The 15,300-nt window shown below is 41.6% G+C and overlaps 1 protein-coding gene across 1 annotated transcript in view; it reads left to right on the plus strand.

The window, feature by feature from the left end:
- si:ch211-186j3.6 (neural-cadherin) overlaps positions 1–15,300 on the plus strand; it is a 593,489-nt gene that overhangs the window by 162,120 nt on the left and 416,069 nt on the right. Inside the window, exons 5-6 of the mRNA XM_068311636.1 lie at positions 8,574–8,685; positions 13,795–14,044. Of these exons, the coding sequence (XP_068167737.1) occupies positions 8,574–8,685; positions 13,795–14,044 (362 nt within the window). The remainder of the gene's footprint in view (positions 1–8,573; positions 8,686–13,794; positions 14,045–15,300) is intronic.

Here is a 15,300-nt window from a genome sequence, read left to right on the forward strand (position 1 = left end):
AGTCCGCAAGTAGAAAATTTCTTATGTAGAGACATTCACAAGTAGAGGTACCACTGTATAGAAATATATTTACAATGAGCCATCAAGAATGTACAGATGTACATTCTTTATGTAGAGGGCTCAATAGCAGCAATTGCAACAAATAGATTGCGCAGAGTACCTGACTGGAAAGGATTTCCAACAGTGTTGTCAGTTACTTTCGGAAAACTGTGTTCAATACTCTGATCACACATGAATAAAATGTCTTTGTCGGGTCTTGAAGTCTGGGTCCTGATGGACCTGTAACAGGCTGTGGCCACGGTGTGAACAATCACTGGTGATGACAGTTGACAAAAAGGTTATGGTTAGGGTTTCCTTGCTTGCTTCACATCTACAGCAAGCACCTACTCTGTTCCACATTCTCTCCGGAGTAGGCATGTCAAACAGGAAGGTGTTGTCTACCTGCATGTGTGTGCCACATGTTTCAGGTGCTGTATCATTCAAAAGTCAGTCAGTCAGTCATCTTCAGATTACCACTGCTATATCCGCCGCAGCGGGTCACGGGGAGCCGGAGCCTATCTCGGGGGCATAGGGCGTGAGGCGGGGGACACTCCGGGCACGATGCCAGTGCACCGCGGAGCCACACACAAAGACATACAACCATGCACACACACACACTCATTCCTACGGGTAATTTGGAACGGCCAATCAACCTGAAGCGCATGCTTTTGGAGGTGGGAGGAAGCTGGAGAACCCGGAGACAACCCACGCAGACACGGGGAGAGCTTGCGAACTCCGCACAGGGCGGGACTTGAAGCCGGGTCCGTCGTGTTGTGAGGCGGCAGTGCTAACCACTGCTAACCAAGGTCCTAATGATCACATATAAACCTCTTCACTTAGAGGTTCTCATTGAAATGTATCACTCTCCTAGGGCTCTAAGAAGATCTGAGGATGCAGGACTTTTGGTAACCCAGCAGGTCTGTAAGAGTAGAGCAGGAGGCAGAATTTTTGGTTATCTGGCGCCTTTACTCTGGAATGATCTCCCAGCCTTGGTCTGGGGGGCAGACACCCTTAGTTTATTTAAGGAGCTTCTTTCTTTGGTTTTTCTTGCTCATAATAGCTGCAAGAGGGCACAAGCCAGTGTCTTATTGTGCCGGTCCAAACTCTGGATGAATACAGAAGGTTGTGTCAGGAAGGGCATCCGTCGTAAAATTTTTGCCAAATCAAACATGTGAATCAAATCTATGACTTTCATACCGGATCGGTCGAGGCCCGGGTTAACAACGACCACCATCTACACGATGGCCGTTGGAAATGGGACTAATGTTGGTTGAAGAAGGAGATGAGGAAAGTCTGTTCGTAGGAAGAGAGAGAAGAGGAACACCAAGAGTATAGGACTGAGAGTATGGACGTTGACTTGAAACTATGACAGGAAAAGGTAGAGAGTTGGTTGACATGATGCAGAGGAGGAAGGTAAACATACTGTGTGTGCAGGATACCAGGTGGAAAGGTAGCAAGGCTAGAAGTTTAGGAGCAGGGTTCAAGTTGTTCAAAGTGTAGATAGGAAGGGAAATGGAGTAGGAGTTATCTTGGAGGAGTTTGTTAGGAATGTCATGGAGGTAAAAAGAGCGTCAGATAGAGTGATGAGTTTGAAGCTCGAAATCGAAGGTGTGTTCAATGTTGTTAGTGGGTATACTCCACAGGTAGGATGTGAGCTGAAGGAGGAGAAATTCTGTTTGAACTTTGACAAAGTGATTCAGAGCATACCTAACAGTGACACAGTTTTCATTGGTGCCGTCATGTCTCCAGACAATTAAGCTTTCCTTTTCTTTGTTTTATTTTCCTAACATGTCATATAATTCGAAATCCTGTCTCATCTACAATCAATTCATTCCCTGCATCTGCCTCTCTCCACACACCTGCAGCCACTCCTCAATCTGTCTCCACCCTTCAAATGCCAGCTCAGCCTTCTGCTCTCTGCCAGATTGTTTCTAGTGTCCGCCCTGACTCTCCAGTCTATGTATCCTGCCTGCTTTTTTGACTGTGTATGAATCGCGTCTGCTCTCTCTCGATCCAGCCTGTTGTCTGCTCCTTACCTGATTTGTCTGCCTGGTTTGTTGACTGCTTGGTGTCTGACCCTGCCTGATTCTGAACTCTACCATTTGCCTATCATTTATTGGATACCTCTGCCTATCGGACTGATTACTTGGAACCTGACCTGTGCCTGTATAATTAAACCCTTTTTGCGCCCGCTACTCTGTTGTGCTTTTGGGTTCCCCTTGCCAGTCATTTTTAAGCCCTGACAGGTTCAGACTTCAATGGACATGTTGGTGCAGGAAACAGAAGTGATCAGGAGGTGATGGGCAGAAGAAGAAGAAGAATACATTGCTACTTCATATGCTTGCAAGATACTGCCGCTGTAAATCCTGCCCCCACTTCAGCTACTCAATCTAAACTAATCTAAATATCTACCACAGTAAATCTGACCCAAGGTGCAGGCTATGTAAAGAAGCCCCAGAGTCAGTCCAGCATGTGGTAGCAGGGTGTAAGATGCTCGCCAGCTCAGCATACATGGAAAGGCACAACCAAGTAGCTGTGATAGTGTACAGGAAAATCTGTACCCAGTATGAACTAGAAGTAACCAAATTCCAATGGGACATACCACCGAAGGTGGTTGAGAACGACAAGGCTAAGATCCTGTGGGACTTCAGCTTCCAAACCGACAAACAGCTGCTGGCTAACAAAGCGGATATAGTGGTGATGGACAAAGAGCAGAAGAGATCAGTGGTGATAGATGTGGCAATTCCAGCTGACGCCAACATCAGGAAGAGGGAACACGAAAAGATTGAGAAGTATCAAGAGTTGAAAGAACAGCTGGAACAGATGTGGAAGGTCAAGGTTAATGTGGTCTCCGTGGTAGTAGGTGCACTTGGGGCAGTGACCCCCAAACTGGAAGAGTGGCTCCAGCAGATTCCTGGAACAACATCTGAAGCCTCAGTCCAGAAGAGCGCTGTCCTAGGAACAGCTAAGATATTGCGCAGAACCCTCAGACTCCCAGGCCTCTGGTAGAGGACCCGAGCTTGAGGATGACACACAGATACCACCCCACAAGGGTGAGAGGGACATATATACAGTCTTGGAAAAAATATTAGACCACCCTTGTTTTCTTCAATTTCTTGTTCATTCTAATATCTGGTACCACTAAACATATAATACAATGAACACAACAACAAATGCAGCTGGTCACATAATACTTTATGTCCTATTTGACATTCTTAAGCTTAATTGATTCCCAGGGTATATAAGAGGCCATTTCATGTCACAAGCATCACTGCACATGCAAATGCCTAGAGTGGTTTCCTGCTTAGATTCAATCCGTAGCACAACTCAGAAGTTGTCAACTCTCACATAATGCCTAAAACAAAAGAATTATGTGAAGCCACAAAGGCAGCCATCTTGGCACTGCTGGAAATTGGCATGAGTGAGAGACAGGTAGCGAAAAAACTGAAGATCTCCAAGACAGCCATTCATTACAACAAACAAAAACAAGCTGAACATGGCACTACCAAAGTGCTACCTGGCCGTGGCAGGAAATGTCTTTCTACCCCACAAGATGACACTTGCACTCATCCGTTCCTGTGTCAGGAATCGTCGTCAGACCTCCAGGGACCTTAAAAATGAGTGGGCACTGTCAAGAAATGTGACTGATTTGGCAAGGACAGTTCGAAACCGACCTGTTGAAGCTGGTTTGAAGTCACACAGAGCACGCAAGATACCCTTCATCAATGAAAGGCAGAGCAAGGCCCGGTTACTCTTTGCTCGAGACCACAAGGATTGTACTGTTGATGTTTGGGCTAAGGTTCTCTTCAGTGATGAGTCGAATTTTGAATTGATGCCCACTCCAGCCAACTTACTAGTTAGGAGGAAGCCTGGAGAAGCTTACAACCCAGACTGTCTTACCCCTACAGTAAAACATGGGGGTGGATCCGTCATGATCTGGGGTTGTTTCAGTCTGAGTGGAACAGGGCAAATGCAATTGTGTGAAGGCCAAATGAACCAGGCCATGTACAGGACTACCCTTGAAAACAGTCTTTTTCCATCAGCTGGAAAACTCTTTCCTGCCTCGAATGACTGGACTTTCAAACAAGACAATGCCCCTTGCCACACAGCAAGGTCAGTTAAAGCCTGGATGGAGAACCACAACATTCGCACCATGCCTTGGCCTGCTCAATCACCAGATCTTAATCCAATTGAAAACCTGTGGAAAATCATCAAACTCAAAATGGAGAACCACAAGCCCAAAAACAAAGAAAATTTGTTTGAATATGTCAAACAGGAAAGGGTTGCTGTGACAGCAGAACAATGTCAGAAGCTGGTGGAGAGCATGCCAAGACGCATGGCTGCAGTCATCAAAAACAATGGTCATGCAATCAAGTATTAACTCTTGTGTGTATCATGTGTTTAAAGCAAATAGAACAGAAAACATGGAATGCTTAAAAGTAGTGTTTTTGGCGGTACAATGCCATAGCTATTGATGTAAGAATTTAAGTAATTTTGGTTATTATCAAGAAAACCATGGAAAATTAATAGTTCTCAGTTCTTGAATTAAACTCTCATGAGCTATTTTTGTTGTTATCATTATAATTGTCCAAACAAATGTACCTTTAGCTATACCAGGCATTAAAATTAACAAGAAATTGAAGAGAACAAGGGTGGTCTAACAATTTTTTCCATGACTGTATATATACATTTAATATGGGCGGCACGGTGGCGCAGTGGGTAACGCTTTCGCCTCACAACACGGCGTTCTCGTGATGGCAGCGTCAATGCTGAAGTCACGCACGTAGCCTCACTACCCGGCGATGCTTCGGACGTCATCCTTATCAGCTCCTCCCTTAAATGAAGCAAGCCTCGATGCGAGCTTCGCAGGAACGCCCCTCCCCTACTCGGCACATGCTTTGGAGCTTCGATCCCCAGCGTCACATCACTAGCCTCCCCTGATTTTTAGCCCTTCCAGATATCCGATCCATATCTCGTAGTCTGAACAGAACAGATGGCAGGTGAGGCAATGCCTCACCTACCATCATGAAACAAAAAATATGTCAAATGGAAGACATTTATTAAATGGTTACATTTATCCAGTGATGCGTATTATAAAATTATTTTCAATTTAACATAACCAATTTTAGATTATTTTTACGAAAAAAATCATTGAATTTTCACATTTACTGCTGAAATACTAAGAAGAGACCTGTGATGAGGCAGCTGCCAGCCGAGCCTCACCATGGATTATGCAATGACTGAGCTGTATTGGTAGCTGAACAGTGAGACTGTAATGCTCTCTCTCTATACGTCGTTATTAAAATGTTCAAAAATTGTTACGATATGAACTAAATTTCCATACTTTAGTTCATGTATATAATGTACAGTGTTTTTGTCAACAACTGTATGTGTGTAACGTCTTTCTTTAGTTGAGCGATCCTAAAATGGCTGGGAAGAGGCACAAACTGAGGCACGCAGTTCTCAGGGTGCTGGCGATCCCAGGGATTCTTCTTGGGACTTCTCGGCTGCAGAAGAAGTGACAGCAAGCTAAAATAGCACGCTAATAGGCAGCAAGTCAAGTGCAGCCATTCATTTGTTTTTCCGTTTGCCCTGCCTTACTATAAAAATGGTGGATTACGAATCTCAATTCAACATTTTTTCAATGCTTTTTTCGATGCTTTTGTTTGTTTTTGCGCATGGACTTATGTCATAAGTAAACACAACAGATAAACAAACATGTAGGTAACAACAAAACAATGTTTTTTATGTGCATATTTGTGTGTTACAATTTGTATGTGTAACACACACATGTGTAACACACATACAAATTGTGAGTATCTAAAAATAACCCACTCACTGTTGCTCATTAAATGGTGAATGAGCTACACTGCAGGTTCATATGTTTGTAAATATGATTATGGTGAAGTTAGTGCCTCACAAGCCATGAACCACACTCACATGTGAATATGCTTGCCCTGGTCACTTGGCTACCTTCTTTATTCTTTCGGTTCTTGTTAGTGAGGTAAAATAGGAAACTTAGCCGATCGTCATGAGTTTCCATCCATCCATCCATCTGTAGCATATGTATGTGTACATTAAGAAATTAACTATATTAAATTGGGCTTGATCGGAAGATATGGTTCGGCTCTAAGAGTGGATAGAGGAGGAGACTGAGAGTAAGGTTTGAAATTTGTATCATATATTAAAAAAACAACAACAACATAGAAACAACAAATTCTCACAGAGAAAAAAAACAAATGAAATTTTTAACTTAAATTAGCTTTCAAGGAAAACAAAAATCAATGCCGTCAAATGTATACATTCAATTAACACATTCAATTCAAGTCTAATGAGCCCACTTAATTCGGGTTCAGTCCATGTGCACATTGAGCTCTACAAAAGCTCAGGTTGTCCACAATACTGGGTTGTACCACAATGACTTGAGGCAGGATTTCCAGAGGGATAGTGTGCAAAGTGAGGGAAGGGAATGTGTGACTGTGAGTGTGTGGAACAGACCGCAAGGTTCAGTTCACAAGGATTTTGGTCCTAGTTCTTTCGTTCTTTAGCTTGCCATCCAAACCTGACCTGAATAAAAAGGAATAGGACCAGTTTCAGCTGTAGGTGTACATCAAATTATATATATATATATATATATATATATATATATATATATATATATATATATATATATATATATATATATATATATATATATATATCAAAATCAATAAATAAACCAGGCCGCATCACAATTAATACTGTACAATATTAAGTTTGTTCCTTTTTGTATTGTTGTATTCATCCACCTTAAAGGCCGGTTCTTGCTCTTTATTTTAGCTGCTTTTAAGATGCCAGTCTTTACCAAAACAGGGAACAGGGTCAGTGTTTTTGAGGACTGGAGTCACTGGGCATAACTGGGCATGCAAGTACTGTAGTTTCCAAGTTTCTCCCTCCAGGAGTGATAGTGATCATTAGTTACCTAACCAGCCTGTGACCTGCCTGCAGCTGCAGAATGCACTCTTGTGCGCACATGCCTGTACATGTGTGTTTGAACTCATCTTGTTGTTGACAAGATGACATGGCTGACTCCCCCCTATCTTTTCATTCAATCTTGTTTGTGGCGTTTACACACTTACAGTATTCATATTCCCTGCCCTAAATTTCTCACTTCTTGTTTAACTGGCACCTGAGCTCATTCAGACAGACAGACAGACAGACAGACAGACAGACAGACAGACAGACAGACAGAGATTAACAGTCACTAGCAAACATGAACAAATCATCTAAGGAAGTTGACATGGCCAGATGTATTTATTTTTGTCCATTGCTTTGTTCCTGGTCTTTGCAGAAGGATTATAACTGATATTACAGAATTGTATCTAACCTTGTAGGATTTTCCACTGTCATTTATTCACTACTCAGTGTGTGTGTGTGTGTGTGTGTGTGTGTGTGTGTGTGTGTGTGTGTGTGTGTGTGTGTGTCAGAGAAAGAGAGAGTGATCTTCCTATACTTACGTGGGATTCTTCTATTTCCTCCTCTGAATGCTGCAATTTACTACTTGTTTGAGGACAACATCTGTTTAAACATGTTGTGTGCGACACACACAGACACACACACACACACACACACACACACACACACACACACACACACACACCTGGGCTTATACAACACATTCATCCTCACACAGAGATCCATTCTCATTTGTTAGTTTAGGGCTTCAGAAACACTGCATGAGATTGCATTCTCTGTTGATCCCTTGAGTGATCACAGTGCCGACTCTGCAGCACCTCCTTCTCTGAGAAGTGCTAAATACGCTTGAGATATCAGGGACAGGCTGTGCTTTTGGAGGAGGCTGGTATGAGGCTGCCATTTGGTCAGGGATATCAGGTTACTTGGTACATGAAAATGACTTAGGAAAACCAAGAAAACCATTTCAGAGGGTTCCTGAAGGAGTAATTTCATCATTACATTTTCATAACACACTCAATTTTATTAATAATAATAATAATAATAATAACAATAATATTATTATTATTATTATTATTGGGGTCGTTTCACAAAGCAGGTTTAGTGAAAAACCTGGGTAAGTTAACCCTGAAATCAGGGAAAAGCAGGGTTTTCGGTTTGACAAAGAGAGATAATACATGGATGAGTGGATGGATGGATGATCATCATCATTATAATCATAATAATTGCTGCATCATATTGCTTTACCAAGGGTTGCTAATTTTCACTTTAAATTACTGAAAACCAGGCTAAACTAGAATTTTTTGTTTTTGTTAAAAAATCATTCTGTCTGTTACGATTAATTTTGTTCATTGTCAATAGTTATACATTGTGAGAGGAATCCTTTGAGTGACCTAAAGTACTTTAAAAACAAGATTAAATAATGATTTAACCCTCACCTTTTTTTGATTTAGATAAAAACTGTTCTCTGGATTTGACTGCATGTAACATGAATGTACAGATATTTTTAATGCCATTTTTGAAGTGAACAGTCCACCATTCAAGCTCTGGCCTCTCTTTTTTTCTCCCCAAATCTACCTCAGGTTTGTGTGGTTATTGTCGACGAAAACGACTGCATTCCAGAGTTCCTCCAGTCCATTTATAGTGAGGACAGTGTTCCAGAGACGGTGACATCTGCAACCTCCCTGCTCCAAGGTGGGACATCTTTGTTTTGTATTCCCCCAACAGGTTTAAATTCCCATGAGTTTGTTAAAGTTAACACCACTGATTGGACAATTTTTTACTCTGTTTTGTCAATCTAAAATAAGATGCTTTTTTAAAAAAAAAATTTAAATTTTTTTTTATTTTACTGCTCTAATTAGTCTCCCAATGTCACTTGAGTTTACAGTTTACAGACAAGGTTGAGTTTCATAAAAAGGAGAATTTTAAAAATGCAGCTGTTTCTAAATGATGATTACTTAACTTCCTATCTCTACTGGCAAAATAAATATACAGTCTTTTACGTAGCAGTTGTAGCTGATGAGATTGTGTTTCGCCGATAATAGAGAGTGAGAGAAGAAGTGGTTTATGATGCAGCTTGTACTCTACAGCATCAGGGCCAACTGAATAAGTTCACAGAGAGCACTTGGCAGGCCCATGAGTAGCATACAGGGAAAATATATGGGGCATGATGAACAATACATTGACTGATTGTTAGCAGATTTATTGCCGGAATGGTGAGTTTGAATAGTTATTTTCAGCGTAATAACTTTCACCATGCAACCCAGGTATGCTATTCACATTCTGCAAGATTGATTGTCACGTGCACTTTATTGAATGTTCAAACAGTGCACAAAAGGTGTACCAAATACCTTTGTAAATAATGTGGTCACAGGTGAAATTGTCAAGCTTTGTAAATGTCACTCTTGATTCATCAGATGTCAAAATGTTGAAGGAGTGTTCTTTAGCCTTCATGCTATCCCCAAAGAGTAAAGACCAGACCGTGCAGAGAATTCCATGGATTTCCTGTAAGTGAGGAGTGGGCAAACCTTTTGACTAGTGAGCTGCACAGAGTTCTAAAATTTGACAGGCAGGCCAACTATAGAGCATATGGATGGAGTATTTATTTGTGCGGATGCAAATGATATGTATAAAGCATTGGATAAAATAATTTGACCTTGAACAGGCATCAAAGCATACACATTTAGGAGTTATTGTAAAAAGTATTTTACAACTGCATTTATTTCATAAAATTAATAAATGATTAATAAAAAAAAAATAATTATACCGTTTGAAAAAGTTTAGCAGACCAAACTATAAAGGCAAATAGCCCGCAAACGGCCATATGGCCACACACACACACACACATTGAGTAGTGAATAAATGACAGTGGAAAATCCTACAAGGTTAGATACAATTCTGAAATATCAGTTATAATCTTTCTGCAAAGACCAGGCACAAAGCAATGGACAAAAATGATATATTGAGATCCGCAATCTCAATAATATATATATATATATATATATATATATATATTTATATATATATATAATATACACATACATACATACAGTATATTCGAAGAAGAATATATATGTATGAGATCCGCAATCTCCCAGAAATTGATCTTACTGATGCTGCTCCCATGAAGCTCTGCTCAGTTGGAAGGCAAGGCAATTGTAGCTCTTACCACATGTATTCATATGATTTCTGCCCTGCCAGGGCAGTCAGGGGCAAGAGAAGCCTCACACTCAGACTTAGCCATGCCTATAGTCTTGTCGGCTTAGGTAGCTTGCCTCTTACGAATCCTGGCTCTTGTTACCAGCTAGGTACATTTTGAGGGCTGATACATAGCCCTACAGGGAATATTTAAAAAGAAAAAGTGACTTTCTGTCTGCTGGTAGGAACACATAGATGAGCCATCCAAACGCGTAAAGGAAGAGTTCAGACAACAAGGTCTGTCCACCCTATGTATGCAATCTTTTTTTTTAAAATTACTATTTACAAAGAAAAATTCTGCTTGGTGCTCGCTAATAGTCACTGTCACCAGATCTGCTAATACAAATACTACTAATTGCTCGTAAAAGAACATGCAAACTCAGCACAGAGCAGGACGTAAATCCGGAACCACACCTTGTTGTACGGCAGCAGAGCTACCCACTGCGCCAACATGCCGCCTACCAATGTATTTGATGTGGCCAGTATGTGGATTGCACCCATGACCTTAGTGTAATTACGCTCTAACCAGCTTAGCTAACTGGCCTTGGTATATGATATAGAAGGCATATTCACCTACAGGACAGTGGAAGGAATTTCACACCTAGGCCTTCAGTGATGTTCTACTTAGTCAAACTTGCATAAATGCATCTCACAATACTGTAAGTGGCTCCTACCACTGTCACCAATATGGTGTTTCAGGACTGAGGTGTTTACAACTTCTGTCAAATGGGGAAAAAAAAAACGGTCCTTTTTGAGAGGCGTCAGCCTTATTCCTTTTATTATCAGTTGCGCAGAAGAACCCTGCAGTCAGACCTTTTATAGACGTCATACAACTACGTCACAGAACAACTTCTGAGACACAAAAGTGCCTCAAACAGTCGATAAGAGTGTGGGCAAAGGTAATGCAGAAGGTGAAGGTGCATTGCATACCATTATAGGTACACGTCTCTGAAACCTGATGAGATATAATCACAAAACAAAAAACAACATTTTCAGGAGTTTTGCTCATCTCATGCCCTCAGTCAGCTGGGATAGGCTCCAGCTCCCCGTGACCTGCAACAGCGGATAAATCAGTGTAGGACAATGGATGGACGGATGGATGGATGGATGGATGGATGGATGAATGTAGCTTGTAAATGTTCAGTCGTGCTTTGGTGTCTTGTGCTACCTTAGTTAAGCAATTCAATTTTACAAATAAAGTGTGGCTCCAAACACCAAATCAATCCTTTGCAAACAAAAGGCATACCCAGCAGAACAATTTGCAGCATCCCTTGGAGCCTGTCAGCCATGGGTACTGCTCGTAATTAGTTGTCTAAAAATTGCGGACAAACCCTTTTCCAACCTGGGACAGATTAGCTAGTTCAAGGATCAGCTGACCAAATCTTTGTTTTCTCCTCCTTCACCATTGTGGGAGCAAAAAGCGCGTAGATTTTCCAGGTTCAAAACGCGTGTAGATCTCTCCGCTAAAGCTCTGTGCTCTAACTGTAATGATCTGCGTAGCGCTACCTTCTCAGAAGTGAGTATCCAATCACAGGATACGTACATGTCAGGTCAACTTAAGATCAGGTAGAAGAACTCAACTTGCCAACTCGTGATCTGAATGGATGTTGCAACTGTCTAATAATTATATATGCTTGTTCACTCACAGTGCAAGGACACCTGCATTTTAGATTCTGAAGACCTTGGACAGATTTCATACAACCTGCCAGGTTGAACTGTATCTGTAATTATTTAAAATGGGTTCAAAATTAAAATTACAATTAAACAACATGCAAACAGAATCACAGATTTTCACATTCTTGGCCTCACATATTTTGCAAAGCAACAAGCAAACCTATCTACATTAGACTCATTATGCATAACTGAAAGAATCTACAGTATGTGTTAATTGCTAAAAACTGTCCTTGATACATCACACCCATTTAGCAGTCACCTGAATGGATGCAACCATTCAGATCACACAGAGTAAGTTTACAACACAAAGTCAGCTTTGGTCATTGGTATCCAAAAAAATGGAGGGTTCACACCACAGAAGACCTTCCTGACCTCCTCCGTGCTCGTAGTGAAGGCCAGGGTACACTTTAGCACTGGAGCTATTCATTTTAACAAGGTCACAGATGCCCCGCCAAGCATGTCAGGAGTTCACCTCCATGAAGTGTCCTATGATCTTTGCTAATCTATGCTGCCTTTGCCCACTTATTGCCCCTCTTCAAGTTGGATTTTACTGAATATGTGAGGTGCGAGGAGAGGGGAGAATTTGTATGTGTCCCTGATGTTACTGTAAACCTTATCCAGCACATTAGACCCTTCGTTGAACATGTAACATTCTGGTAAATTTTAGAAACCGCATAGTCCGGCCACTATGAAATACCACAAAACTACAGAACACATAGAACACATAAGCAACAGAAAAGCAATTTTTAATACGTGAGGCTACATAAAAAATAAGATTAAAATGAAGATGATATTGGCATATATTCAGTGACTTTTTGCATGACCACAGTGACCAGGTTTTGAAATGGAATGTTTTTAGCATGCAAAAAGGAGGTAGGGTGGCTGGCAGCCCCTTTTGTGGAGTGCCCAAATTTGCAGCTTGGAGGGGGATGGCGCCTTTCTCAAGGGTGAGGGGGATGGTGCTTTGCTCATGGAGCCTTGCTGACACCCAGGGTGTCAGCTCACACCCTGGAGTGGGAATCGAGCCGCTGATCTTGGAGCATCAGACGACCTGCTCTAGCGCCCGCTCTACCATTGAGCCACTGCCGCCCACCACCAACCATTGGTGTGCCATTCTTTTTTCTTTCTGGTATGAAAAGAGGTATTGCTTGTAGTTTTATATAGTACACTGTAAAAGAAAATGTCAACTTGATGAACTTTTAATTTTCTATCAATCAATCAATCAATCAATCAACCTCTATTTATATAGCGCCTAATCACAACATCAGACATAGTTCTTTAACAGACAGAGAAACCCAACAGAACATACGCATAAGCAATGGTGGGAAAAAACTCCCTCATTGAGGAAGAAACTCAGAAGTGGGGGCAGGATTTACTGGTCTTTAGATTTCCACACGTGTTCCCCACCTGTCGAGCAGAAGCACAACAAAGTGGGGGTCTCTTTGTGTTTCTCTCAAAACAGTGTCTTGGAAGAATGTATGTTAGGGCTTAGCATGTTTGTGATACTTCAGAAGGTTCTCTACTCCAGGCCTCAACTACACAGTCTCTAAATAGCCAACAATTTATGTCCTCTATTAAAAAAAATCAATTTCTTTTCCAAAGTAGGATATACTTGATTTACATTTGCTTTGTGTTGTAAACCTACTGATTGCAACTGCTTACCCCAGAGGAAACAAAACCCTTTCTCTTTTTTTTTTTTGTGGGCTTTTGTCAAGTACTAAAGTTCTTGTCAAACAACAACCAAGCTCATGTTTTGCTTCATGCAGTCAATGACAGTGATCAGACCAAACAGAGACATTGCTTTCAGACTATAACATAAACAACGGTATTGAAAGTCATCTATCAATCTTTTCACATAAAGAGATGTGTGACAACTTTCTTTGTCTTTTAATCCCACTAATGATTGTCCTGTTCTTCTTGTTTTATCTTCAGTGTCAGCCAATGACTGTGACTCAGGGAAGAATGCAGAGCTGACTTATTATACCCTGAGTCCAGATTTCACCGTTTCTCCTCATGGCACCATTTTCCCAGCGGGACCTCTGGACTATGAAAGACCCAACCACCTGTATGAGTTTGTAGTGATGGCAATTGACAAGGGAAAGATCCCTCATACGGGCACAGCCACAGTCCGGATTCGAATGGTTAATGTCAATGATGAGGCTCCTGAGTTCTCCCAACGCATGTAAGTAAAAAGTCTGTTTCTACACTCTAAAATCCAGTACCATTCAGTGATCTAATAAAAAGAAGGGTTAGTTTTACCTGCAAAACCTGCTTTAAACTCTTACTCTGGTGACCAATCCCTCATGGCGAAGTCATTTTGAATGATTTGTACCTCAGCTGTCAGCAGAATCATCGTAGGCTTGTAGCAATAATTTTGAGACGTCAGGCCAAAGGCTGGAAACCGAAAAGGTTAGATTCTTGTCTCTCTCCCCACAAAATCTAGAGTGGTACCTTCATGTCGAGTTTTGTGGATATGTTTGCTTATTTATTTGTTGTCTTGCTTAGTGGCCTGCTGATACTCTTTGGAGAGAAGACGAATTGACTATGTTATAGATAAATCCTATTCATTTAAAAAATATTTTATATGTGAAAAATATCCAAATGGTGGCACAGAGGCGCAGTGGGTAGAGCTGTCACCGCAAAAGAATGTGGTTCCCGGTTCGAGTCCTGTTCTGCGCTGAGTTTGCATGTTCTACATAGGTTCTCTCTGGGTTCTCCAGCTTTCTTCCACCTCCAAAAACCTGAACTTCAGGCGAACTGGCAAGCTTAAAATTGACCATGAGTCTGTGCGTGTGTGTTTCTCTGTCTCAACGTGACACTGTGTGGCACTGGTGTCACATCCGGAGAAATCCCCTGCCTCACGTCTACAGTCGGCTGGAATAGGCTCCAGCACCCCGCGACCAACGACAGGGGATGAAGCGTGTTTAGAAGATGAATGAATGAATGATCAAGCCACTCCAAAATTTAAATTGCTTTCACTGGCCCAAACAGAGGTGAAAGCATTCTCTCTCTGGGAGATAAACTAATGACTAAAAACAGTCAGGCTGAGGCCTCCTGGGTGATGATACCAATTTACGTCTCAGAGAGAAATTGAGTGAGTGACTGACTGACTGTGTGTGTGTGTGTCCTGTCTTGAAAAGCTTCTCACCACCCTCCCCCCACACACACACACACACACACACACACACACACACACACACGTTGCTGTGGTGCCTGCATCTCTTTATTGGTTGATTTCCTGCCAGTGAGCTGGACAGATTGGGCAGACTAAGGGCAGAAGGGTGAACATTTGTGAGCAGCAGTATGGTTTCATGCCAAAAAAGAGTACTACAGATGCAGTATTTGCTTTGAGGATGTTGATAGAGAAGTACAGAGAAGGCCAGATGGAGCTGCATTGTGTTTTTGTAGATATGGAGAAAGCTTATGACAGGGTGCCCA

Source organism: Antennarius striatus, chromosome 1 (genome assembly GCF_040054535.1).
Source record: "Antennarius striatus isolate MH-2024 chromosome 1, ASM4005453v1, whole genome shotgun sequence".
In the NCBI taxonomy this organism is placed as follows: domain Eukaryota; kingdom Metazoa; phylum Chordata; class Actinopteri; order Lophiiformes; family Antennariidae; genus Antennarius; species Antennarius striatus.